Raw genomic sequence first — 27,968 nt, forward strand, 5'->3', positions numbered from 1 at the left:
GACCAGAAGGCAGCTTGTTCATCCATTGCAAGCTTTTAGTGCCTATGACCTGCTTAGGAACTAGAAGTGTGATGACTATTATATAACTCTCAACTTGCTGCAAATTGAGTGTCATTTATGATGCTTGGAATATGGCAAAACAGCAGAGTGCTTGAGGGCAGTGGCAGATTTATATCTGTCACCTGACTAATGTACTGTGAAGATTATCACAGGACTGTAAAAAATAGGATTCCAAATTAAGGGAAAGGTCTGGGAGTGAGATGTGGGGTTATTAGAAGGGTTTATGATTTATGGGGGATATGTATCTGGGGCTTATGGCCTGGGGTGGGTTTATTTAGGGAGGTATGGAATGGTGGGGAGATAAGTCGGGGAGCTGTGACAGGAGGAGGTTTTATGGGTTTGGCTTTATTTATGGAATGGAAGATATGGTGTGTTTATTTGGGGAAAGAGTTGCAGGGAGTTGCAGGGGTTTAGGCAGGGGCTGGCTGGGAGCTCTGGCAGGGGTGGGTTTGGGGGCTATGGCAGTGCTGAACTGTGGAAGGCAGAGTACTTGGGAAAGGGGGTGGAATGTGTATGTATGGGAGTGCAGGTTGCCGTGTGGCAGTGCTGGTGGCCACAGCTGATGGTGGCTGTGTTTGGCTCCCTCTTCCTCAGCACCTTTCTCCCTCTCTTCCTGCCGCCACTCTGCTTTCCTTTCTCTGTCCTACTTGTTCTCTCCCTTCCTTGCTGGCACCAGCCTTGACGCTGCTCACAGGCACTGGGGAGGGATGGACTCAGCAATGTCATACCAAGACATTAAAGAGTGAGATGAGCTCGGATAGTGTGGATAGAAGTATCCAAGATAAAGTCATATTAGCGAATATAGAGTTATCAGATAGGAGGGTATTTTCCTCTTGCAAAATGTGGTTTGTAATTGTGTCCTCCTTGCCATGAAGCAAGAATTGATACTGTAGGAGCTTTGTGATAGAATACTTGAGCTCAGCCAGCAGAAATATTGTGCTTATGCAGATAAATAACTAAAAGAAGAACTAATATTCTGGACATTAATCTTCATCTTTTACTTGGAGAAGGTATGCATGTGTATCTTTACGAATACGGTGTTTATGACTAGTATGGTCCTTTTGCTTACAGAATGGACTTAATGCCCTACACCTGGCTGCCAAAGAAGGCCATGTGGGACTGGTACAGGAGTTACTGGAAAGAGGGTCAGCAGTGGATTCATCTACAAAGGTAATATGTACATGATTATATGGTTTATTTACAGAGGAAAGGACTAGAAATAGGTATTTCCCCTACTGACAGATGGACAGTCCAAATATTCAGGAAACTTCCAAATCCATCAATATTAGAGGATAGAATACCACTTTGGTAAAACATACTATATAAGTTTCATCCTAAATCGATAGGACCAGATCTTTCATTGACTTGAACTCGTGAGTTTGATTCAGAAATTATACAGCTGAAATTGCGTGGCCTGTGATATACAGGAGATCAGGCAAGGTGATCACAATGGTCCCTTCTAGCCTTAAAAATCTGTAAAACTAATCAACTGAGGCTCGTAGATTATAAATGAAGATGAGGACTAAGGGATATATCTACAGTTGGAGCCTTTAAAGTTGCACTATGATGAAGAAAATGCCCTTTCTAGTGGTATTTTTCATTATAGAGACAAGGAATATAGGCTTAGCTGACCAATCATAGGCTATTTCAGAATAGTGAAAATGTGTAAGTGTAACATACACAGGGCCCTATGTATGCTGCAATACAACGGGACCAGGTTCTGCAGCAGTAACTTATGTAGTGCAATTCATCTGTTACTATTCTTAGTAATGACTAATTCTCATGAAGATTTTTCAGCTTTGCTCTGCAGATAGTGAAGCTGTATGGCCTTCAGCAGTTATCTTATAGGCTAGGAAGAGAATCTCTTTCCCTCATCCAGTGCATGCCATAGAACAGGGGATAGGTTGACAGGGGACATGGGTCAGGTTGAAGCTCTCTAGTCTGGCACTCTCTGGTCCAGCAATATCTGTGGTCTGGCATGATTTTAGTTAGCTTCGATGTCCACTTTTCATGGGCGTGGCCAAATTTCCCAACGTCCCATAAAGTTTGTTTACAGCCACCAGTCCTGGCTCTCAGTGTTTTGTGCTGTTGTCTCTTTATATAAAAAACTGTTCCCTGCTGGACAACAGGGTGATGTCAGCACATCACTCTGTGTCCCACAGGAAAAATGTTCATCCCTCCACCCTCAGAAATGGGTGGATTCTCCCCCAGTTGCTCCTACATTTATGCCCCCCAAGCAAGACGCCTGCAGTACCTGTGCCCCAAAGTCAGTCAGAATCATGCCACAGAGTGGGGAGAGCGCCAGGCCCTCCATCACCTGCGCCTCGCTCAGCACCATGGTGGCGGAGCTCGCTCTGTGGCCTCCTGCTAAGCGCCAAAATATTGAGCGGCTACTGCAGCCTGGCCCGGCCCAACCTCTCTGGGGCAGACACCGAGCCTGCCTGGCCCTTCCGTGCTTGGGGGAAGGACTGATCAGCACAAGGACTCCCGCCTGGGCTCCTCTCCCCCAGCCAGGTATGGGGAGTGCGGCCCCTCTGGGTGAGGTTAATGAGGCCCCTCATCATCAGCACGGTGGGAAAGGGGGACACTCAGCAAAAAGGGGAGCAGCAGCCCACAGGAAGTGGGGGAAACGGGACCTGGGGGGAAGCAGGGATACTCCAGATGGAACTCAGAGAACAGGGCCCCTCTCTGTTGAAGGTGATCCCTGGTTCCACCTGCTGTCATGCTATATTTTATCTCTCTCTCTCTCTCTCTCATTTTTTTTCCCTGTTGCCCTTCTGCTGCGTGACCTCTCCCCTCCTTCCTCCCTGGTGCTCAGGGGAGCCAGAGCTGCTGTGCCATGGCCTGGTGGCCAGGGAGAGAAGTGGGGCTGATGCAGCCTTGGCCCTGGTCCTCCCCGGTGGCTGAGTGGAGGGTGAGGATACCGGGGCTGGTGCGGCCTCGACCTTCCCTAGTGGCTGGAAGGAGAGCTGGGACTGCCTAACCCCAGAGAAAGGAGGGTTGGAGAGCATAACGAACAGGGAGCACCGCCCCCTAGTTTAGCTCTAATATACCATTTAATGTCATCTAAGAGGCCCAGTAAGCAGTAGAAATGTTGGTGATTCTACTAGACAATATTGATCTCCGGTGGTTAGGCAAATTCTCTGTTTCTGCACCAGTCAGGTCCCAAGGGTGCTGGACTAAAGAGTTTCAGCCTGTAGCTAGCTTCAGCAGTTCATTTTCTCAGCTCCTCAGGAGCTGCACTAGTCTCTAGGCATCCCAGCTGACCAGCCTGCACATCTGGTTACACCGGCTCCTTGTCTGCAAGGTGGATTCTAGTCCTGGCTCCTGCCCCCCCTTTCTTAGCTGTTTCTGTAGAACAGTAAGTGGATCATACACTGTAATGCTAGTAACTCCCTTGCAAATAGGTCAGAAGCAGGCAAAGAGAAGATAAGTGGTACCAAGCACATGGCTGTAACAATTCATTCTGCAAAGTAATTCTGAATTCTGTGGAATCTTGGAAAAATGGCCAATTCCCAACAGTATAACAATAGAGTTGATGAGGACCTGAGTGAGATGAATGGGGAAGATCCCTCTTCACAGAGCTGTTGTTTCTTGCTCTTTGTAAACTTATATGGGTATTTATTACATTTGATTCATATTTCCATGGGTATTTTTGCACTATTAGGGCTAGAAATTTAATATAAGAACAAAAGCTGTAATTCTGGAGCATTATTCTGCAGCAAAAGAGTGAATTCTCTGGCACTGCAAATAATGGAGGCATATTGTAACATGGTTATTAACTTATTTTGGCAGATGAATTCTGACCTCTGTGATCATATTTCTAGAATCTAAGTCTCAACTCTCACTCCAAACGGCTTCTCTTCACCCCTGTGGTTGCCTTATTGATGGATAGCTGAGGATTCCCTCATTTTAACTTTCTCTAACCTATATCTCTGCCTTTGGAATGTCCTTTGACAGCATACCCCAGCTCTGTCTCATCCAGTACGCACAATGCAATGTCCATTATAAGGTGGAACTGTGTCCTGTGAAGTAACACATGAAAATAGTGTCATGTTCTGAATGTCATAATGATTCTTAATGACACATCCTTTCTTTCACATAACAGAAAGGGAATACAGCCCTGCACATTGCATCCCTGGCTGGACAGGCTGAAGTTGTCAAAGTGCTGGTTAAGGAAGGAGCCAATATTAATGCACAATCTCAGGTATGGTAATGTTTTTCCTCTGTTGTAGGTACAATTTGGTGAAATTCTGTAAAACAAACTTAAGGAAAATAGGCAGGCACAATAACCCTTGCACCTAATGCTGTCAAATCGACTTCGCCTTGACCTGTGTCATGGATAATGTTCCTTAGTATAGACGTTCCTAAGAAACTGTGAGTATAAGTACCCAACTGCATAGAATAGTATGTGATGCATAAACTAGGATTGTTGTGAACTGTGATCACCAAGGAGAATTTTTCTTATTTGTTCTAGCAAATCATGAGCCTCAAATAATCCCACTACACTGAGACATTTTAAAATGATGTGTTTGTCTTGAGCTGGGTGAGAGGAAGTGAAGTGGATAAGTTCTCACTCTGTCAAGCTGTCTGTAATGGTTCACAAGCATAAGTGCCAATATCTGGGCAGACTGTGAAGAAACAGAGTACAAAAACCCCCACACTGGTTGTGAGAGTTATACTTAGTTTTTCACCAGGTCAATGAAGTGTGAACCCCTCAAGCAGTGCAACTATCTTAACATGGACTCATGGACAGCCCAGCAAGTACTTTGATCTATCTTGCAACCCAAGTAATCTTGCCTTTCACCAAAAATGACAAGTTAGTCTCAGTCCCAAAGGAACAGTCACTTAATTGCATCTTACAGCCTACACTAAAGACAATACTTTTAGTCAATCCTATAATAAAGACAGATTTATTAACTAAGAAAAAGAAACAAGTTATTTGCAAGATTAAAGCAGGTAATCATGCGCACACACACAAATGGATTGCAGGCTTAGATTTCAAAAAGCAATAAAAGCTGCTGTAATATGTAAACTTTGTATGTCTTCTAGAGCTATACTAGGCTAAGCAGCGAGGGATCCCTTTCTTATGCTTAGAATATTTGCCCTCAGAGTCCAGGTCTCATAAAGAGATTGAGTTCCTTCTTGTCCCCAATTTTTATTTCCTTTCCTCAAAGGTGAAGCTTATGGGATGAGTCCATCTGCACATCTCTTCCAAGATGTGTATGTATGTGTGTAACAGGGTTGACTAACCAGCATGGCACCCTCAGCTGGTTGACTTGGGGAATTAGCTTGATGTTTCGTTGTGTGCCTTCCTCCCGCTGGTATCTCCCCGTGCTGTTCTTTTAACCACACTGTCCAGTCTCTGTCTGCGCCCCCTTCTGTGGGGTGTTGTTTGTTCCTCTGCATACTCCAATTCAGGGTCCTCCCTACTCCCCGGAACACCCCAGTTCCCCGGCACCTCCCTTACTGGGAGTGTGGACCTGCTGCCTCTGCCAACCAGACTGCCTCTCGCAGCCCAGCCTATCATGACTGCCCCTCGCAGCCCTGCCTACCATGGCTGCCTCTCACAGCCCCTAGTAGCTTCAGGCCTGCCAGCCTGGGGCTTAGTTGGCCAAAACCTTCCCAGCCCTGCTCTATCTCCAGGAAGACTCTCGCTTCCCTGGCAGTCAGGTCCCTCTCCAGCCAGAGCAGCAGTCAGGTCTCTTCTCCTCCCTCGAAGAGTCCCTCTTTATATAGTCCCCAAGTGGGCCCTCATTTGCCGAGCTGCTGCAGCTGGGCTTCACTCTGTTCTTCCCTTACACTTCACTCAGCCCCTTTTAAAGGGCCTGTGCAGGCAAACGCCCTGTCACAGTGTGCATGAGGGGAGAGGAGACAATCTTTTGTCTTCTAGTGTTCCATGGTGCCTTGTCTGGTACCTGGTATCTGTGAGTATCTGGTATTTTGTTGGGCAGGAGAGGATGGCTCCTGTGCAAAACTAGTATTTCACACTTGGTAATGCTTTTCTCCTGATTGAGGATTTACTGTTTGATTCAGAGCGAACACTTAAATATTACCTTATAATATGGGATATAGGTATTATAAGTGAGATTAATGCATGCAGAAACTCATCAGCATTTCATAAAGTCTGAACACATTCTTATAACTCGAATATGTATTTTAACAATACTCACTCACAGGTGAGTCAGACTGGTTACCACTATGCATGCCAGTGCTTTCTGAGACCCCGGGGCCTTGGCATGAGCTGGCATCTTGTCTGCCAGCATCACAACTCCAGCATTACTTTTTAGACACAGAGAATAAAAGCATTGCTTTTCATTGTTAACTACTGGTTAAAAAAAGTTTGTAGATGGATTAGTTTCCATTAAGATAGGTCTTAACATTTAGTCTTCACATAGATGGCATTCAATCAAAGATTTGGCATGTACATTCGATCTTGGGAAATGCACCTTATTTTTGAATGCAGTCCAACTGTATAGAAAGACCTATTAATCTCTATGGCATGAAGGTTGGCTATTTTTCTAATATGTACCACAGAGCATAATATGATTACAGAAACCAACCAATGGCAAAATGCTTGAAGATAAATTCCACATTTGTGCAAGGTTGTAATAGCAGCAGTTGTCATTACTTCTGTTTCAGAGTTATAAACAGCATGTATTAGGCTCTCAGTAGGAAAAAAACAGACTGCAAGCCATGTAGATGATGGTTTGTTTTCTGAGTTAAGCACCTCCATGCCCACAAATACACCCATGGAAACCTAGGCTACGTCTACACTACAAGCCACTTTCGAAAGATAGTATCTAGACAACAGCCAGTACTTTCGAAAAAGCAAGCCACTTTTTCGAAAGAGAGCACCCAGGCAGTCTGGATGCTCTCTTTCGAAAAAGCACAGTTTGCTTTACATAGTGCCTTTTTTCAAAAGAGCACTGTCAAAAAAAGGTGTTATTCCTTGTAAGATGAGGTTTTCCGTGGTCGAAAAAACTGCCACGCTCTTTCGATTTACTTTTGAAAGAACGTGGCAGCAGTCTAGATGCAGGGAAATTTTTTTTTTTTGAAAAATGGCCACTTTTTTCGGGGGAAAAAAACCTGTAGTCTAGACACACCTCTAGTAGTTATTGTTATTTTTGTTTAGCAATTTGCTACATTACCATAACACTATATTTCAAATATGTCAATTGTGTAGAATCCTGAACACAGGGAAATACTGAATATCTCAGGCAACATTGTTTGGTATATGTTGGTAAATGCTACTCTTGAATGAAGAGTATTGTACACAAACATGCATAATTGAAGAGGAACTTGGAAAGTGGTCTGCTATATGTTAAATATCCTGACATCTTTATGCATAAAAGTCTCAGGGGTAGCCATGTTAGTTTGTAACTGAAAAAACTTAAAAAACAAGAGCAGCACCATAAAAACTAACAAAAAATGTAGATGGTATCATGAGCTTTCGTAGGCACAACCCACTTCATCTGCCCATGAAACCTCATGATACTACCTACATTTTTTGTTAGTCTTTAAGGTGCTGCAGGTCCATTCATGGTTTTAAAAATTTCTTTATGCATAAAGTCCTTTTTTTTTTCCTTGACAACTTTTTACCCCGGCTCTTTGCGTTATATCGCCAACTATTGTGGCTTTTTGCCTTTTAAGGTGTTGGCCACCCCTGCTCTAGCACAGGGTATGTTTGTGGGTATGGAGGTGCACAGGTGTAGAGGTATCATTGGATATGGCTATATAAATTTTAGGGGTCTGTTGTAGCTAGTGTTAGTTAGAGCAGCTCTAAATTATGCCACGGTCCAACCTGTCCTTGATATGTTCCAGAATGTTCTCCAATTGCCCAAGTCCTGCACTGAACACAACTTAATCAGACTTGTATTTATAAAATGGATAGTTCTGTTCCTATCCTCACAACATTCACATAAAAATCAGGTGGGTTTTTTTGTGTGTTTTCTTCCCAAAAGCTTGTTTTGCTAAGGAGCTCTCATGACTACTGATTATCAGTTATATTCCATTCTTCAATTTCATTTAATTGAATGCTGAGGAATTTTGCAATGCTGTTTGTCTAACTCAAGAAATGAACAAGTTTATTTTGCAAAGTCTTAATTAGATAATTATCATACACGTTCATAATCTTTTTTTCATTTATATGTAGGTAAACTTTTTATTTTAAAATTAAGATTTCAAGCAATGCTAAGAGAAATCAGAGTGAAAATATGATTGTTTTAAAAACCAGGAATGGTTTTTAATACAAAAATATATGTTTTCTGCCAAATGGGGTAAACTTTTTCAGAGTAGGCTTAGAACGGCCACTGCAGTTTTATTGTTAGCACTGAATGTTTCAGCTATTGTATCTAGTCATGCCAACAAGCATTTGCTCCTGGAAGTCTGATCCAAATTGAATTGACTCAGAGGATTATGACAGGCAATCTTACATACTTTCATCTTCTGCCCACTGAAACCCTTATGCATATGACAATAGTTTCAACATTCACAATAATGGTGAAAATGGCTATCTTACCAAGCTATCTGCTGGAAAATCTATCCAACAAGACATTTGCCACTGAAGTCATTCTTCAGTTTTGTGGAGGGCAGCTTGCAGAGCAAAAGTGAGAACAGTACCACGGGTGTAAGGCATCTCTAGAACTAGACAAAACTAATAAAAGAGGAAATGGTAACAAGCAGAGGAAGAATGTATGAGCTAGTGACCGTGAATTAATTTGCAACCTAGTTATGAACCAACCACATCTTCACAAAAAGGAAGTTACTGGCATTAACAAATTAAGAGTCAAATCTTTCTCTTCTCTGTAGGTTCTTATACGGCACTGATCTCTGTAGTATGAGAGTGCCTTCCATAGTCACTAACATCTGTCATGTGGCATTCTCTATATTCTTCCCAGCAGGAAAAGTATCTTGTTTTGGTAGATTTTTTTTAATGATATATATACACATTGCAATGTATTTATGCTAGAGAAGGAAAGGTCAAAGAAATGTTCTTAGCACTTGAAGTAGAAAGTGGTGAAGTCTGTAGTGATTCTCAGTTCATGGGGACTAAGCTCATTCCAGTCTTGAAACGTCTTTCTTTTCCCACTGAGAACGTCTTTCTCTTGCATAGATGAACTTTATCCTTACTGTAAGTTCCATTGTTCTAGAGCAGTGTAGCTGTCAACCATAGTCTAATCCCATAGCTTTAGGAATAGCTTTAGGAAGTTTTTTTGGAAATCGTAGGCCAAGACCATGGAGTATCTTGAAGTTAAGAACCTAGACCTTGAATTTGTTTGTGTTCTATGGCATGCCAGTGGAGAGAACTGAGCACAGGTCTGGTGTGCAAACAGTAGTCTGTGTTGCTGAAGAGGCATGTTACAGCATTTTGTATTAGTTAGTTTCCTAAGCAAAGAAGGCTTCATGACCATGCACTGGTGACAGTACTATTGAATACTTTCATTAAGTACATGGACAATGTAGCAGAGAGCAAACTACAATGGAACTTTCGACAATAAGGAAAAAGTTCATCTAGGCAAGAGAGAGAGGTTTAGAAAATATGATCTATGAGAAAAGGATGAAAGTATTAGGCATGTTTAGTCTAGAGAAGAGTAGGAGGATCTGATAAGTCTTTACATTTTTAATAGGCTGTTATAAAGAGGATAGCAATTAATTGTTGACCCTTGGCTACCAAGTGTAGGACACGAAGTAATAGTAGGGAAAGCATTGTTAACTTATTGTAGGGATAGTTAGCACGGGAGATTGTGGAATCCCTATAATTGAAGGTTTTAAGACGAGGATGACCAAGTTATAGTTAATACTGCTGTTGGTTTATGGGAAGATGGAATAGATGATATCTTGAAGTCCCTTCCAGTTCTACTTTTCTGTGGTTGTATGAAAGCATGAATAACTCAGGCCAGGTCATTGTCTGCCAAGACGAGATGGGGTTTCTTAACCAACCAGAGATGATAGGAAATATTACTCATGGATGCTGCTTTGTGAGAGCTCCGCATCAGCCAGTAATCCAAGAGTATTCCTCAGCCATAACCTAATTGACCAGTTTTGGATATATATCCTCAACCAAAGGAGGCTTCACCATGGCTGCAAGCCATGCCCACTAGCATCACCTCATTCTTGCTCAGATTCCACATCTGCTTTTCCGCATGGGCAGATCTCATCCAAACACAGGGCTGTTTTGGTTGTAATTGTATGAGGTGAAGAACAGGTATAGTAAGTATAATTTCTTTGTTGCTGGTCATGCCATAGGACCAGTTCACCAAATGGCTTCATGGAGAAGTTGTAATGGACTAGGGAGAACCACAAGTAAGGAATCTTGAAGTGAAGGAGTTTCCCAACACTATTTGTTGGTTGGCTCCCTCCAGGAAGAACTTAAACCATTGTAACTCCTCACCTTAGACCCCTGCCAACTCTCCTTAAATTAACAGATGTCCCACTGGCTGGAATCAGAGGTAGAGTGTCTTAGGAGTGCACATCATTTCCTAGTTTATCTACAAATAGCTTAGACAAAAGCTGAAAATTACACAGTTGAAAAGTCCTGCATTAAGAAAGAGATGGGGTAGATGATGTAATAGATCTTTGCATTGCTAACAAATTCTTCTTGTGTTTGTATGTGTATACCTCACAAGTGTAAGATAGACTTAAGAATCACCTGGCAAGTGGGCAAAAATGGATGGATGGCCCTTTGGTTAAGCACTCAATTGGGGCTCAAAAAATTTGAGTTTTCTTCCTAGCTCTGTGCTAGACTTCCTGTGAGATCTTGGGCACATCATTTAATTGCAACATGCTTCGGTTCCTCATTAATACAGTGGGGAGATTAATACTGCCCTTTTTCCTCGAGATTGATGTGAGCTTCTCAGAAGCACACCTGCAAATACATAAAACAGAAGAAGCTGAGCAGTTGTTAAAAATAGCTGTCTCTGGCTAAAAGGATAGGTTTTGTGGAAAACAATAAGGCTGCGTCTAGACTGGCATGATTTTGCGCAAATACTTTTAACAGAAGTTTTTCCCTTTAAAAGTATTTGCTCAAGAGAGCGTCTATACTGGCATGTATCATCATGCCAGTCTAGACACAGCCTAAGAGGAGGTATCCAGAAACAGGAAAAGAGGGTGATTGGAGACAATTGTACCAAGAGTATGCCAAACATGGATGTTGCATGAATACCCAGTTGGGGGAAGGCAAACCTCAGCCCTGCCTGTTCTGCCTAAGGTCCTGCCCCTTCCATCACCTCTCCCCCACCCTGTGGAGCTAAGCCCAAACCCCATCCCAGGTTACCGTCCCTAACCCTCTGAACTTAGTCTCCTTAGTCTCACCATCCCAGTGACTGGCATGGCCCCAGCTCTCCCAACCAGCTGTAGAGCCAGGCAGCTGCGCTACAGCCTCAGCCCTCCTGGGAAGTGGGAAGATAAGTTGTTTTGGGAAGACAATGTTTTCCCTTGCCTATATAGCCCACCAGCCATGATGCCAAATGATTTCTATCTAAACTTCCCAAAAGAGAATACAGACAGAAAAAAGAGGGGGCTAAAAGAACAATGGAACAGTTATCACTAGAAAAGTTTTTTTAAGAAACATTCACAAAAATGGCACATCAATAAATAAGTGTGTGTGTGGGGGGGGGGGGGGGGGGGGGAATACAGTAAGGAAAGAGAGCCAGGTTCTGAGGTCTCTGAAGTGACTGAAATTCTGGGGCCCTCCTCCTTAAACATTCCCTTAACTCCATTTTTAAAAATAGGCACTATATTGGTAACATCTCAGTCTTCAGGAACGGTTGCTGTTTTAAAGGATGTATTACATACCCACCTCAGCATCTCTACTATTTCACACTTCATTTTTTCAGCCATGGGTGAATACCATCCAATGGTAGTTACTTAATGTCATTGAGTTTCTCAAGTTGCTTCATGACTTCCTCTTTAGAGAAAGCAATATCTGTCAAGGTCACAAACCTATACTATAAACATTGCCTTAGTGGTAAAAATGTCTTGCTTTATAGACTGATGGGGAAAGAGAGTAATTTTTCAACTCTCTTTTGTATTTTTTTTATCTTTGGTTTATAGTGTGGCTGCCATAAAAAGTATTGACACTTGCCAAAATTAATATCTGAAATACTGTTATTTCCTCATACTTACAATAAGGAAATAATGACAGTATCTCTGAACATGCCAATTTTTCTTTAAATAGTGACCAAAGAATTCACACACCGAATCTGTTGTCCCCCTGTCTCGTAGTGGCTAAGACTGATTCTAAAGTTTTTAATTCTGCTTTGCCCATTGACCTTTTAGAACCCTTTTCCCCATGAATTTTTATGTGGAACTTCCATCTGCTACTTTAAAGTTAATAACCACTACTGGTAATTTTAGGGAAGTAGTACTCTCTTCTGATTTAAAAAAAAAAGCCCATCATGAAGTGATTTAATAATGAATGTTTGCAGTCTGACCCATGCATAGTACTTGAGGTTTGAATCCTGTCCTGTAGATACTAAAATAAATGGCTCTAAAATGCGATCATTTAGAATACAAAAAATACCATTGCAAACTATGCCCAGTTTGTGCCATCCAGTCAAGAATGCAATGGAGTGATACATTTGCTCCTACTCATACATGTGTACTTCTTTCCTTGGATACCTCCCTTGATTTGTGATCATATTCCACCCACAGCAAGGATGAAGTCATTCTGCTGACATGTCCATATGTCAGACTCATTGCCTCTTTTATATGCTATGAAATTATGTGATCTTTATCCGTGCACATTCCTTTCTCTTGATGAGCTCATTGATTCTTGGATTGACAATAATTCATCACTTAATGGCACAAAATTACTTAGTAACCATCCTTCCAACTTCCCCTCAGTTCATTAGTCTGTTGCACAGGAAGGGAAATGAATGACTTCTGATCCAGAGTCTATTCAGTCCAGTGGAAAGACTCCCATTGACTTGGATCAGGTCCTTTGATTGCATTCTAAAACTTAACAATATGCTTTATCTTTACCAGTCTCAGACTGGTGTTCAAGACAGTAGTTGCTTCATGTTTAAAACAATGTACATCTTCCTATTTTATTGCCACAAATAATTTGCTTCCATTGACAGTAAAGAATGAATCCTTGGTGAGATCAGATAAAGTAGCAGAGTTCATCTGCACTACAAAGAGAGGGTGCCCAAGGTAGAGGATGTAAGTACACCAGACAGTCATGTATAGCAAATACAATCATTGCAAATAAGTGCACTTTTCATTGGCCACCACACAAGTGGTAGTTTGAAGAGCTACAAAACCAATCTCTAGTTAAGGGTTTATCAATCTAAATTCCTCTCCTAAATGCAGAAAATGTGTCTTTGGGTTGTAGCTGAATCAGGATCAATATAAACAGTTCAGAGCCATATAAAGAGTGTGGGCCCCCCAGTGCACAGAAAGTCCGCATTGCTCACCAATTTGCTTCTTCCACAGCTGGAGCATTTCCTCTCTCTCTTGCTTTAATTGTGCTTTGAGTGATTGATGAACATAGTAACTGTTTCTCTCTCTCTTTTCTACCAGTGAATGTCTTTATTTTCAGACCTATGAGTAGGGCCCTACCAAATTCACTTTCCATTTTGAATTCTACTGACAGAGGTTTTTTAAATTGGTCAATTTCATGTTTTAGACATTTACATCTGACATTTCACAGTGTTGTAACCGCAATGGCCCCAACCCAAAAGGTAGCCAGAGCTGGGGTCTGATCTCTCCATGAGAGAAGCTATGCACAGGAAGGACAAGTCCTGTCCCTCTCCAGCCTGGCCAGGCTTCCTGGTTGGGACGCTCCCAGCAGGTGAGATCAGATTTCACAGAGAAGAGCTTATTTCACAGACCAGGGCACATTTTTCAGAGCTGTGAAATTGGTAGGATCCTATCTATGGGAAGAGTTAACACAGTTTCTGAGTCTTTGCTCACGTGGCACTGCAGATAACCCATGAACAGTGTCACCTGTTTGAGTCAGTCATGTGTCTGGTGCTTCTCTAATCAGTGAACTACAGTAAGCCTCCCACTACATTCCCTCATGTTATGTCATGTGACCTGAGAGGGTCAGAGATAGTGAATACACATACTCTTCTTCCTGTGCAGAGTCAGTCCTCACCCTTCTCCATATGCACCCTGCTCCATACAGGATTCTAAAATGGCTACAATTCTTGGCACATATTGTTCCCCACATGGGCTGCATTAAAGAGGTTTGAATTTTAGGAGTCCAGCCGTTCAAACTTCAAGGTACAAATTTTCAGTAGGTATTACTTGTATGAATGCAAATTTCTGCTTGTCACCTATGTAATTCCTATTTGAACTAATGAGCATTTCTTCTATCTGTGACAAAACGACAGATGGATCTATCCGACAATGGGCTCTTCTTGACAACGGACCCCCTAGCTTTGACAGATGGCCATCCCAAGCTCTGTTCTGCTGTTTGGAATCACAAATATGTAAAGGGAAACATATAGTATTTCCTTTCTTCATTTGTGGACGATATCCGAATTCAAACCTCTCTAACTCACCCCATGTGGGGAACAATATGTGCCGAGAATTGTAGCCATTTTATAATCAGCTGCATTTTTTCCACGTGACCAAAACATACTTTCCCAGTGTACAATATTATCCCCAATAAAAGCCATTTACCCAGCAGTTCATATATTTTTTAAAATATTTCCATTAAGGTACATTTCAGATATAGATATTTAAAGCCAGTTTCCCATCGCATGCTTGACAGTTACACCACATTAGCAGCCACTTTAGGTTAAGAAGCACTTCACCCCAACAAAGACCTGGCAGATCAGTGGAATGATGATTAACTTGCTATTGTAATATCCCAGCTTTTGGTCTATTTAGACAAGCATTCTGACTATAGAAGAATGTACTGTGCACTTAAGGGTTCTGTCTCAGTCTCATATTAACAAAATGCTTTCTTCTAAGGACAGGAAACAAGAAGGTCTTGAAGATGATCATTGCCTTCCTGGGTCAATAACTTCCTGGTCTCTTGGTATCCGAAAGAGAGAGTGAATGAGTGTGGGCTCACATCTATGTGAAGTTTTCAGACATAGCTTCTCTGTCAGGGTGCGCATATTTATTCAGAGTCTGCTGTGTGGAACGGTAGTCCATTTATTATGATGATATTCTTATTGCAATAGTCCTGACAGATAAATCTGTTGGGAGAAAAACCTCCTCCCCTGCACAGCTATCAGTCTCCTGGACTGAGGAGCCCATTTTAACATTACATATTTCAAAGGGGAAAATAGTTGGACTCAAAATGATGGAATTCCACATAATTGTAGAGTTTAGAATTGTGTTCTAGTATGAATAGGTAGGGAATAACCAGGAGTGGAAATAGATTTTACTGTTGTGCAGTAGCTACAAAGGAATTGTCTCATTTTCAGAGCCTTTCAACTGATAAGAAAAAGTATCACCTCAAATTTTAAAATACTAGTCATAGGATACATGGAACAAAGCTTTAAGTTTACCAAATCATAGAATCTTAAAAATGTAGAGTTGAAACGGTCCTTGAGGAATCATTGGGTATGTCTAGACTACATGACTCTGTCACCAGAGCCATGTAGATTAGTTTACTAGACATACCCAAATGAAGCGGCGATTTAAATAATCGCCACTTCATTTAAATTAAAATGGCTGTCGTGCTGAGCCGATCAGCTGTTTGTCAGCACAGCGCGTTAGTCTGGATGCTCCGTGGTTGACATCAAAGATATTTGTCGACTATCCCATTTACCAGGGAGGTTAACATAGTGCCTTTGATGTCGACCGCAGAGCATCCAAACTACCACTCTGAGCCGACAAACAGCTGATCGGCTCAGCACGGCAGCCATTTTAATTTAAATGAAGCGGCGACTATTTAAATTGCCGCTTCATTTGGGCATGTCTAGTAAACTAATCTACATGGCTCTGGCGACAAAGCCATGTAGTCTAGACATACCCATTGGCTGTGTCTACATTGGCCCCTATTCCGTAATAGGGATGCAAATGTAGCACTTTGGAATAGGCAAATCCGCGGGGGATTTAATTATCCCCCACAGCATTTGCATTAACATGGCTGCCGCTTTTTTCCGGCTTGTAGATAAGCCGGAGAAAAGCGCCAGTCTGGACGCGATCCTCCGGAAAATAAGCTCTTTTCCGGAGGATCTCTTATTCCTACTTTCAAGTAAGGAATAAGTAGGAATAAGAGATCCTCCGGAAAAGAGCTTATTTTCTGGAGGATCACGTCCAGACTGGCCCTTTTCTCTGGCTTATCTACAAGCCGGAAAAAAGCGGCAGCCATGTTAATGCAAATGCCGCAGGGGATATTTAAATCCCCCGCGGATTTGCCTATTCCAAAGTGCTACATTTGCATCCCTATTACGGAATAGGGGCCAATATAGACACAGCCATTGAGTCCAGCATCCTTCACTGAGGCAGGACCAAGTAACCCTAAATCATCCCTGATAGGTCTTTGTCTAGCCTGTTCCTAGAATCCTCCAGTGGTGAGGATTCCACAACTTCCCTTGACACCCTATTCTACATCTTAACTATTCATATGGTTAAAAAGTTTTTCTAAGTTTAATATCTAACCTAAATATTAAGCCCTTCAGATTAAGCCCATTATTTCTTGTCCTATCTTCAGTAGATATGAAGAAGAATTGATCACAGTCCTTAACATGTCTGAAGACTGTTATCAGGGATCCTCCCCCTTCTTTTCTTTTCTCAAGATTAAACATGGCCAGATAGTTTTTAATCTTTCTTTAAAAGGTTTTCTAAACCTTTTATACTTTTTGTTGCTCTTGTTTGGACTTTCTTCAATAGTCCCCATTTTTCCAAAAGTGTGGCTACCAGCATTGGACACGGTCTCCAGATGAGGATTATTACTTCCTATGTCTTACATGTGCCATTCCTGTTATTGCACCCCAGATTGATACTATGTTTCAGCCAGTGGTACACTTGGGAATCCGCTTACAGGAGGAAGCCTGCCCTTCTAAACACTAGATTATTTAGAGTGACCCAGGCACTGAAATTGAGGATTAAGCAAATTGTCCCCCTCAAGATCCTGATCCTGTTATTGAAAGCCCTCTAGTCTTTGCACCTCCCCAGTCATCTTTGAGCTCACATCAGGCATCACTAGACATATTTTTGTCTGTTTGATGCCTTTATGGTAACATTACAAATTAAAAACATCGGAGGAGTGGCAGTCTTGTTCTCTGAATCCCTTGTCTTTGGGAGGACAAGGCAACCTTTAGGACAGTACAGAATGTCCAATCCAAGGTGATGTCTCAGAGATAAATGTAAGGGGCTTGCTAGAGGCCCATATTAAAATTTGTCGCCAAATTGAAGAAATGGCTTACATGAGGGCTACTCAACTTTGGAAGCCCTGGGGGGCCACAGTGATACTCACAGCACATGCCGAGGACTGCAACTTAAATGTGGTTGCACATACCTGCAAATATATATGCAAATATATGCTAATAGATTCGTTGACATTGATGGGCGTGAATACAAAAAATAAGGCAAAACTATATAATACGCAGGCCCAATTTAAGTCAGTTCTGCTGATATTAATAAAATGCAATATTTACCCAATTTCCACTCATATGACAGCACTTTTAATGAGCAATGACAGTCCAGGAATTTAACTACTAAAACATATATAATCAACAGACCATTGTATTGACTACTTTTTTGTTTTGCCTTCACGACAGTCCAGGAATTTAACTACTAAAACATATATGAACCCAAATTGCATCACAGGCCACAAACAAATGGACCATGGGCTGCATGTTGAGTAACCCTGGCTTAGCTGATACTCAAGCCTGTGATGGAGTCACTTCTCTCAGAATACTCCTAAACCTTCTCTTGCGAGGTTACTTTTCCCCGAGTTTATAAACATACTTTTGAAGATTTTATTTTGCACCAAGGGTTGGCAAATCCTGGTCACACCACAAGGTGTTAACCCATGTCTTCTTTCCAACTGCACAAGTTGAACAATGTGTTTTGCAGTCAGTAAACTCAGTGGTTTCACTTCTCAAAGAGTGAAAATCAAGATAGATCCTTTGATTTCAATTCAGCAAAGCTGATTAACACCAACTGAGGACCTGACCTGTTGTCTTTCAGTTTATTTTTCTAGCTAAAGGAAAGGCTGGGAAAGTTCCATTGGACAAACCTGAGTATGCATCTTTCATTTGTTTGTCTGGCATGTGTAGAAGAAGATGGGTACTTTTTTCCAATTTATTGTATCTGCTGAGTATAAACCCAGTGTATCATCAAAAAGGATTCTGTCTTAAAGAGATGTAATTAAAGACAATGCTTTAACAGGGACAAAAGGAGAGATTTCCCCTTCATCCTTTTTTTTCAATCTAGTCCAGGTTCTAACTGCCTTGTCTTCCTTGAAGCACATATTGGTTTATACAGAACAATGAGTATTTTTGATCTCAAAGGTATGCCCTCAGTCAGTGAATATAGAAAATTATGGAGAAAGTGCAGATGCTGCAGGCTACAGCAGTACGTAGTGGTGGTAAGATAGTGACTGTCAAGTAGTATTAGAGTATTTACATAGGGAGTCTGTGAGCCTAATATAATTCTGCAAATATTTAAGCTATTCTGAAAGCAGCTTGAATGCCCTGTTTATGGTTTCATCCACATAACTTCCATGCTGATCTGAAATGTGGGATTGGTTGGTTCTATCTCAACTGGCCATGAAGATTTTAAAGACAACAGAGGGCACGCATCCAGATTTAGTGTGTCTCCATGGGGTATCATCTGCAGCCTCAGCAGGATTAAAACTGCTGCTGTGCCTGGATTTACAGTTTAAAATAAACTATGGATAAATCCCAAGTTACTGCATTCAGTCAATAGAAATCCATAGAGCAACATTGTGTAACCACTCTGATGCATCCTCTTTGAGTCCTATGAAGTTTTGTTGAACACTGAATACTTAAGAGCAGTGGTTCCCAACCTTTTGGGGCTGCCGGGCGCCCGGGAGTGGGGCTGCTCACATGCCGGGCACCCGGGGGCGAGGCCACCCATATGCTGCGTGCCCGGAGCTGGCACGACCCATGTGCCACGCTCCCAGGGCTGGCACTGCAACTGTGCTGCACGCCCGGGGTGGGGCCACCCATATGCCGCACACCCAGGGCTGGAACAGCCCATGTCCCATGCGCCCGGGGGCGGGGCTGCCACCCCCCATGCACTGCGTACCCGGAGCCAGCTCCTGTGCCATGTGCCCAGGAGCCGGCAGCGCCCATGTGCTGCGCGCCCGGTGGTGGGGACGCCCATGTGCTGCGCGCCCGGGGCCAGCGCCGACAATGCTTCCAGGGGCTGGCTCCGCCCCTGTGATCACTTGGCGGACACACAGAAATGTCCAAGCGGGCGGTATGGCATCTGTGGGCACCGCGTTGGGGACCACTGCTTAAGAGAGTCTTCAGATATACAGCGACATAGTATTTAACCTGCTGCATGAAAAAAAACACCTGTGAAAAAGATGCTGGATTGTAGTTACATCTTTACCTATATATTATTAGCTACAAGATTCATTTTTATAGGGACAGATTAAGCACTCTGGGGTCCTTGACACTCATATTATAGATCCCCTCTAGCCAAGCACTACACTTGGGGTAGCAGTGGCAAGAGCTTTCTTCCCTTCCCATGGAGGCCAGGAAAATAATATAAGGCCCCTTTCTTCAACCAAGGGGTAGCAGGGCTCCCTGCTTCCCAGAAACATCTGGGGTAACAGCAGAGGCTCTAAAATATATCACCTAGAGTTGGTGTTGAAAATATCAATTCGTTGAAATGAAAACTTTTCACAAAAACGTATTTGTTTTCATTAACCTTGTCAGGAAGATTTTTCTGGTTCAGAATGGAATTTCTGGTTGCTAGCGAGAGAGACTCCAGAATTGCCAATAGACCAGTGATCAAGTCCTTCCTCCATAACAGGCAGGTCTTGGATCTTTCAGATGTCTGGTGATGTTTCTAATCTCTTAAGTCAGTGCTTCTCAAACTTTTTTTTTTTTTTTTGCGGACTGTCTGAGAATTGCTGATGATCTCAGCAGACCACATAATGATCTTTCCAAATATTGTTTGTACTGTTAGCTAACTAGTATAAAACACTTCAGATAAAAGCACTGCATTTAAAAAAAATCCCAACTTTAATAATAATGAACACTTTTTTGTTCTAGAAATAAAATCACAAAACTCATATTTTAATATCAATAGGAGTCGTTTCCCCACCAAAGCAGCTATACAGAGCTGAGGCTTCTTTCTCTGGCCACTACAACCCTGCACATGCTAAATTCCTTCTACCTTCTCCTCTCACCCTACTGACCCCCACCTGCCTCCTCTTTCCCCTACCTCACCCCCCTGCCTGTTCCCACCTACTCCCTATTCTCCCCAAGGACACTAACTCACTTTGCATGTGAGGGTGCAGGCCCTAGCCACCTAATTAGTGGAGCCACTTCTGCAAAATACAAATTAGATGGGCACCATTTTATTATCTCATGAGCAGCATCCCAGGTGTGGACCACCTGAATAGAGCTCGTGGGCCACTGGTGGTCCACGAACCACCATTTGAGTACCTTTGCTCTGAGCTATACAGTCAGTCTCTCTCTTTTCCCAATGAATAGTAACTATTTGTACGAAGTGGAGCAGCTGAAACAGGAGAAAGTGAGAGACTCATTGAAGACACAGATTAAAGTTGCTACTCCAAATATGGCATAGCAGAGACTTGAACATAGGTCTCCCACATTCCAGATGTGCGCCTAATGGTTGAACTATTGAATATTCTTGGGTGTGTGTCTGTTTCACTGTGAAAAATTTCTAAAGGTCAAACTTGCTGACAGTCAAACAAAAACAAACTATGAAACTTTAAAATTTTTCACTAAATGGAATTTTTCCCTTTTTGGCTAGTGCTAATAACACGCCATTCAGATATGTGATGCAATTCACAACTCTTAAAGCAATCTTTTCAGGCCACCAGCATACTCAAATAGATGTCACCGTGTCAGTCAAAAAGAGTAGAAATGTATGCTTTTTTGTTTTAATGAAAGTTTAGATTCTTCTGTATTTGCATGACTCCAAAAGCGTGGTCCTAGCATTGGGCCAGAGTACTTAAAATTTAATCTGCCCCGATTTTGATTTGTATTTAAATTGTCTATGGAAATACCTGAGACACAGATCCTGGTGCTTTGCTTACAAAATAAGCATGTACTCAGAACATTCTAAAATGGAGTGCACTGAGCCACATGGCTGTGAGGCTGAGCTCCTGGCCATGGAGCACTGTAGCGACCTTTGCTCTTCCCCCAAACATCTCCCCCTCGCACCGCTTCTCCCCCTCCATCCCTGAGCTTGAGTGCTTCAAACTGTAGTGCTGTGGAAACTCTGGGAGGGCAGAGAAGGAGTTGCTGAGCCAGAGGCCCAGCTTTTCCCTGTGAGTGCTCCAGTCTGGGAACACCCATAGAGCTGCTGGACCACAGATGATGCTGGACTTAGGATATTAATTAGCAATTAATTTATTAGTCAATACAGATAGCACATAACAGTTTTTGTGTAGTTTTGTTCCACTTTATTACTTTACTGTCACTGTTTTTACATTGAATAAGATTTCAAGCACCTGGAAAAAATATACGAATCCAATAAGGATTTTCACTGACCAAAACACTGTATGTTTGCATAAGTTTATGATAATCTGCAAGTGGTTGAGGTAAAGAAAACTAATATTGTCAGCAAAGAATATGACGAACACTAGTGAAATGAATTAGAACCAAATAATAAAAAAGAGTTTGCTGCTTTCAAACTCCTCAATCTAAACATAAAATATATTGATGTTTCTAAAATGCTTTCACAGCAGATCTGAACTAAAATCAAGGATGAAGGGCAAATACTCTGTAATATTAATTCTGGATGCAGTCCAGCCTGAAAGTCCTGCTCCTGCCAACTTCTTTGGGTCCCTGAGCTGTGGAGAGAAGCAGCACTGAGGTCCTGCTTCTTTGTACATGATTAATCCATTCTCTTCCCAGTGTTCACCCCTTCCATCAACTCAATTTCAGATGAAAGGTTCAATCTAGTAAAAACGACATGTTTTCAAGGAGTGGAATATCTTGATTTCTGGTTGGCTCTGTTTCAGTCTCCCTTCGTAATTTACTGTTCTGGGCAGGCACATGGTATGTCTGTGTGTGTGAAATGCAGTTGTGATATTTGAAGCTGCTAAAATAGATGCTTGCACACTTCAAACTGTTCTTATAAGCCAGAAAGGTTTGATACTTTTGAAGACTTTACAAAGTGATCAGTTCCTTGGGGAAGGGTTCTTATAACCAAAGAGTAGCAGCTGATTTCTAAGTACTGTAGTACTTTTTGTACCATTTTGAAGTTTCCCTTTAATCCATGAGGAGTGACGTTAGTGAAAATATCATGAACCTAAATCATCTAGTTTATCTGTAGACTTTTATATTTATTGCTATGGTATAAAATGGAGCATAGGATGCTCTCTTTATTGGTAAATTTGTGAGACAGCTGAGGAATGGAATTATTTTCTATATAACTTTCGTTGCCATGACCCATTTAATTTATTACAGTGTAATATTATTTATGTGATCTGTCATAAAAAAAGCTCAGTATTCCTTTTATTGATTTTTTTCTTTTGATAACCCAACAACATTAAGCTCTAGTGATTTAGATATTCTTCTCTTACTAAATCCTCTGTAATTCTATCCCTTATCCTGTATCCAATACATTTTCTTTACTTGTTGGGTTGAATCCTTAAAGTCCATGAACCTCCATATGGGTAAAGCAGTGCATCTGGGTGCAGTGAATCAGAGGATTGACGTCTATATTCTTAAAGAGTAGCGGTGTCCAGTAGCACTTTAGGATTTAATAATCCTTGCCTTTTGTTCATAGCATTTCATTAAACTAGAGGTTAATGGAGCAAAGAAATTGTTTTGCTATTATATTTTTGAGAAATAATTTTTGTTCAAAGATGAAACAAAAATTGCCTCTGTAAGAACATTTAAGTAGAACCTTCCACTTATGTAATTTTTTTAGGTGATGGTCTTAGGTCTTCAAGTGGTTATCCTTGCAACATATAATCTACAGTATTACCCAATAAATGCCTTTGGAATACTGGACTGTGCATTCAGAATAGCAGAGGTCAAGGTCTTAGTGTGGCAGTACAGTGATGCCTCAACTTAAAGGATTACACTGCACAAAAAAATAAACTGCCAGTCAGGGCCACATTATGACTTTCATGGGCCCTTTCCTCAATAAAAAAAAATATTAAAAATTATTTTTGATATAACTTTAAATACGTCAACATTTTATTTTTTTTCTGTTTTTGCCAAAATGTAATAGATTTTCGTGGGCCCTAATAGTTTCATTTTTTTCTGATGTGAGAAAAAAATTAAAACATTTTCTTTGACCCTAAAAGTTCATTTTTTTCTTCTGATTTTAAAAAAAAACATTTTTGTGGGCCCCTAAAAGTATCGTGGGCCCCAGGCACTGTGCCTAATGGATAAGTCGGCCCTGCTGCCAATGCATAGTTATGTAGATGTTTTCTATTCCAGTGTCTATTTAAATTCCTGCAATTGTAATATTTCACACTTGCTTCTAAGGATTGGCGCTGAATATGTATATAATGACAGAGATTTCCAACTTCCACAATGGTCTGCACAACAATCAGTTTTTCCTCTAATTATCTGGTAGACTCTGATACCATACTTCACCTCCAGTTGGACAGTATGAATGAGTAGGGGATTGCTCTTGGTGAGCATGGTTATGAGAAACTAGCCTTGAATTTATGAAGACTCCCCAGTTAGAACATAAATCTCAGAATAATGGTAGGCAACACTTCAATGCTAGCTTCTTAGGTTGGACACAATGGAATAGATTCCTATACTCTTATATTGAGTTGAACCTTAGTCTTCAAGTAATTGTTTAAAATCTACGGGACTCCTTGAAGCTTAAGGTCAGGGGTGGGCAATAATTTTTGCAGGGTGGCCACTTCATGAATTGTGGGTAGTGGTAGTGGGCCGGTTCCACCCCCAAATAGGGCAGGGCCTTGGGCAGAAAGGGTGGGGACTTGAGTGGAAGGGGTGGGTTCCTCTAGGCGCTGTGTGCCCCTGGTAGGGTAAGAAGACTTTTCACACACCCTCAACCCCAGGACAATTGAGACCCAGGGGCAGGGGAGCGTGCAAAGTCATTTGCTGTTCAAAATGGCTGATGGCTCCCTCTAGGAGACTCCAGCCACTTTGAACAGTGAATTACTTTGCACACTTCCCTGTCCCTGGTTCTCATTTGATCTGGCGGGAGAGGGGAGGAAGAGGCAGAGCAGGGCGGCTGTGGGCTGGATCAAATGGTTTGGCAAGCTTGATTCAGCCTGCGGGCCACATCTTGCCCACCCCTGCTTTAGATAGTACTTAATATGGATAAGAATTTACCTACTTTTTAAAGGATCCTTTGTTGGAAGTGTTGCATAGGGTGATCTGTTTCAAATTCAGAGCTCATTTTCAATCATCCGATTGTTCAATACAGAAGCCAAAACTGCATCATTTGTAGGGCTAGATTATGGCTTTATCTGTGCTCCCACATTGGGGGAAAAGAAGTGTACAAAACCCACTTACTCTTCTCCAGTGGCCTATCCATATCACAATGGAAGTGGGAGAGAGAGAGATAGGCCTTTGTATGTCTGCTAGTTCAACTTCTATGCATACGGGTGGGATGAATAAAGGAGTGAACCCCTTATTCAGGCTAAATATAGGCTGATGCATATTCACCTGCAGCAAGGATAGAGCCAGAAATCAGACCCTCAAGTCATAGTCTAGTTGCTTGTCTGGTCCTGGAACAACATAGCCACACACAAATCCATTACTCATGTTTTGCAGCAGTAAGAAAGCCATGCAAACTTAATGTCCACAAAATGAATAAGGTCATTAGATCAAAAATCACACAGAACTTTGAGGAGCAGTAATTTCAGGTCATTGTACCCCAACAGGGTTTCTTAAAATAAAAGATTATATGTTAAAGATGGACAATGTAAGTAGTTATTCCAAGGAGAAAATTATTGCAGTAGTTCTTGTGTGTAGTCCCAGAGGTCTGTCTCTGTAGTCAATTTTGCCCATGGCTAGTTTGGAATTACTAGATTTTGAAACGAGTTTAAAAGAAACCACAATTGTGTGTTTCCACATGGTTTTTAAGTCACAACAATAATGTAAGTGACTATGTGAAATACATTTTCTCCAGATTTGATCAACCTTGAAATTTTAGTGAACTTCCATATGCTCTCCAATATTTTAAAATCCACAACCGTCACTCGTTTTAATTAATCGCTGAGAGTGCGCGCATTAATTCTTGTAATAAACTCTCCCCACATCCCTTCTAAAATTCAAAATAAGTATTTGATTTCTCAGTTTTTATTTCCCAAATAGCCTATACCTTATCAAATGTTGATTTAACTTGTGGAATATGAGAGACTTAAGATAGTATTTCTCAAACTTTTTGGCCTGAGGCCCACCCTGCTCAACACACACTATTCCACAGACCACCAGCCAACCACCCATGATGACAACATGGATGCAGGGTGTGGGGGTGCAGGGTCTGCCCAAGAGGTAGAGGGAATGGCAGTATGCAGAGCTGCTTCTCTCCCCTTCCCTCCACAAGGCAGATCCAGTTTGCAAGGCTCGGGATTTCCCCCTCCCCCCCAAGAAGTGGGAAGCTAATGCTGGAATTCCAACCACATCAGGGCTGTGGGAGGGGAGGGGGGACAGTGCAGAGCTAAAGCACCAATGCAGACTTCCTGCTGTGGGGGAGGGAGGAGGGGCGAGCCCACCGCACACCTGCAAGACTGTCTTGGACCACTAGTGGTCTGTGGGCCACACTTTGAGAGCCACCGTCTTAGGAAATAAAACTATACATGTTTAGAGTGAAAAAATTCTAGGAAGAACGAGACACACTGTTTGTTACAGCATTAGTATGACCTCCTGTAACAGTGACACTGTGATTTAATCATGTCTTATAAATGAAACAGGATCATACCTGATTAGTACCTGACTTCTGAAATAAGTTCCAGTGTACTGCAGGAAATGGTGGTAGGGATGATTCAGTGTGTACACTCTTTTATCTGGCCTAGTACAAAAACAGTAATCCAACATGCTGGTTAGTGAACTTAATAGTGCTAAAATGAAAGATGAGTTTCAATACTGAGATCCAGACCCTTTTTCACCATCAAAGATCCCCCAGTGTATTTCACAGGCAAAGTCATGCTGTGAATTCGACTTAAGCCATTACATTCTCCTTATCTAAGATACCTCTCTGTTTTTTCAGTCAAATATAGTAGTATTTTAGTTTACTTCAACTGTCTCTTTAAAAATTGGTGTTAGTGCACTCTGTTAACCATCTGTCATGTTGCACACAATGACATACAAGCCTGTGGAATGCTTTGCGGCCCTCTCGGTGAAAGGAGTTAGCTAGACAAATGTCAGCTGTTACGATCTAAACCTGTTTTTCGTTTGAATGTCCATCCTTCATTCTACGTAGCATGGTAACAGAGTATATAAAAAAAAATCTTTTCCACATCTCATCTCTTGCTTTGTCATAGCAAATGATTTACATTTCCTTGAGGTTGAGAGAAGCTGACTAATTCTGCTCTGCGCAGTGATATCCTACACAATTCTTAGGTGTAGTGACAGTGCTTTGTCTGCTGGTGTCATTTCTTTTAAATATCAGACACAGCTCAAACACTTGCTTAATTTTGCGCGTGTGAGCAGTCCCATCCCTATTCAGCAAAGCACTCATGCATATGTTTAACTTTAAGCAGATGAATCGTTACATTGACTTCATGGGTGAAATCCTGGCTCCACTGAAGTCAAATGGAATTTTCCCCAGAGTGGGTCAGGAATTCAGTCAGTGGACTCAAATGGCTTACTGAGTGGGTGCCCAAATGAACAGTGTGATTAACCCTTTGGGCAAAAATGTACAAACTCAAAGGTAGGCATCTAAATAATTGCTACAGAATATCTGCAGGTCCCATTAAACTAAAAATCTATTTGTAAGTTAATTGGAGTTGTTTGTTGTCAGCAGGCCCTCTGAGAGAATGACAGTGACCTGGGCCACTTGGAGTCTAGAGGCTGTAGCCCCAGGCCCTCAATGTATCCAACTTCTAATCCACAGAGTCATACTAAAACCAAAAGAATATATGAAAATGAACACTTGAGATATTTATTTATTAACTGTTAAGTCATTATACAAATAGCATGTATAGGTGAGTTTCCACTGCAAGCAAACTTCATTTTAGGAATGCTTTTCTGGCTTTGTTGTGTGCAAACGCGTTTATAATTGAAGAAAAATCTAATTTATGTGCAATATCACTGTTAACATTAAGCATTGCAAGCCCATGCAAACGCTCTTGTTCCACTGTAGAGTGTCGATGGTTCTTTACTTGTTTTAACACATTGACTGTGCATTCACTTGAAGTCACTGATGCAGGGAGACTGACAAAAATACGTAATGCAATAGTGATATCTGGGAATACAGTTGACAGCCACAATCAAATATTTCTTGAAGCAGTTCTTTTGGCTTGCAGTCTGATTTAAAGTTGGTGGAATGTATACGTTTCAGAAAGAAGATCTCATCACAAAGATCTCTTGAAATTTTGTTGCTGTATCTTTGTTGAAACTGTTCAGCTGCTGAATATAGAACTTCATCACTTAGTTCTCTGAACTCTCAAAGGAATTCAAAAAGGGTACACATTTCTCGCAGTTACTCAAATCGACATGTAAGACCAAATTTGATGGAGTGAATAGTAAGAAAGAAAACATTGACTTGATGGTGCCTTTCTACATCAGAGTGGGGTGCTAGGCTATGATTGGTGGAAAACTCAGATGAAATGTCAGTACCCTGTGTTATTGATTTGGACTCACTCAGAAAGGATTGTGTCCCAT

The 27,968-nt window shown here is 41.7% G+C and overlaps 1 protein-coding gene across 42 annotated transcripts in view; it reads left to right on the plus strand.

The window, feature by feature from the left end:
- ANK2 (ankyrin 2) overlaps window positions 1–27,968 on the plus strand; it is a 602,743-nt gene that overhangs the window by 413,070 nt on the left and 161,705 nt on the right. For all 42 annotated transcript variants that reach the window (XM_075929766.1, XM_075929759.1, XM_075929765.1 and 39 more), the window contains 2 exons: window positions 1,132–1,230; window positions 4,169–4,267. In XM_075929766.1, coding sequence (XP_075785881.1) covers window positions 1,132–1,230; window positions 4,169–4,267 — 198 coding nt within the window. The remainder of the gene's footprint in view (window positions 1–1,131; window positions 1,231–4,168; window positions 4,268–27,968) is intronic.

The sequence above is a fragment of the Pelodiscus sinensis genome, chromosome 5, assembly GCF_049634645.1.
Source record: "Pelodiscus sinensis isolate JC-2024 chromosome 5, ASM4963464v1, whole genome shotgun sequence".
Lineage (NCBI taxonomy): Eukaryota > Metazoa > Chordata > Testudines > Trionychidae > Pelodiscus > Pelodiscus sinensis.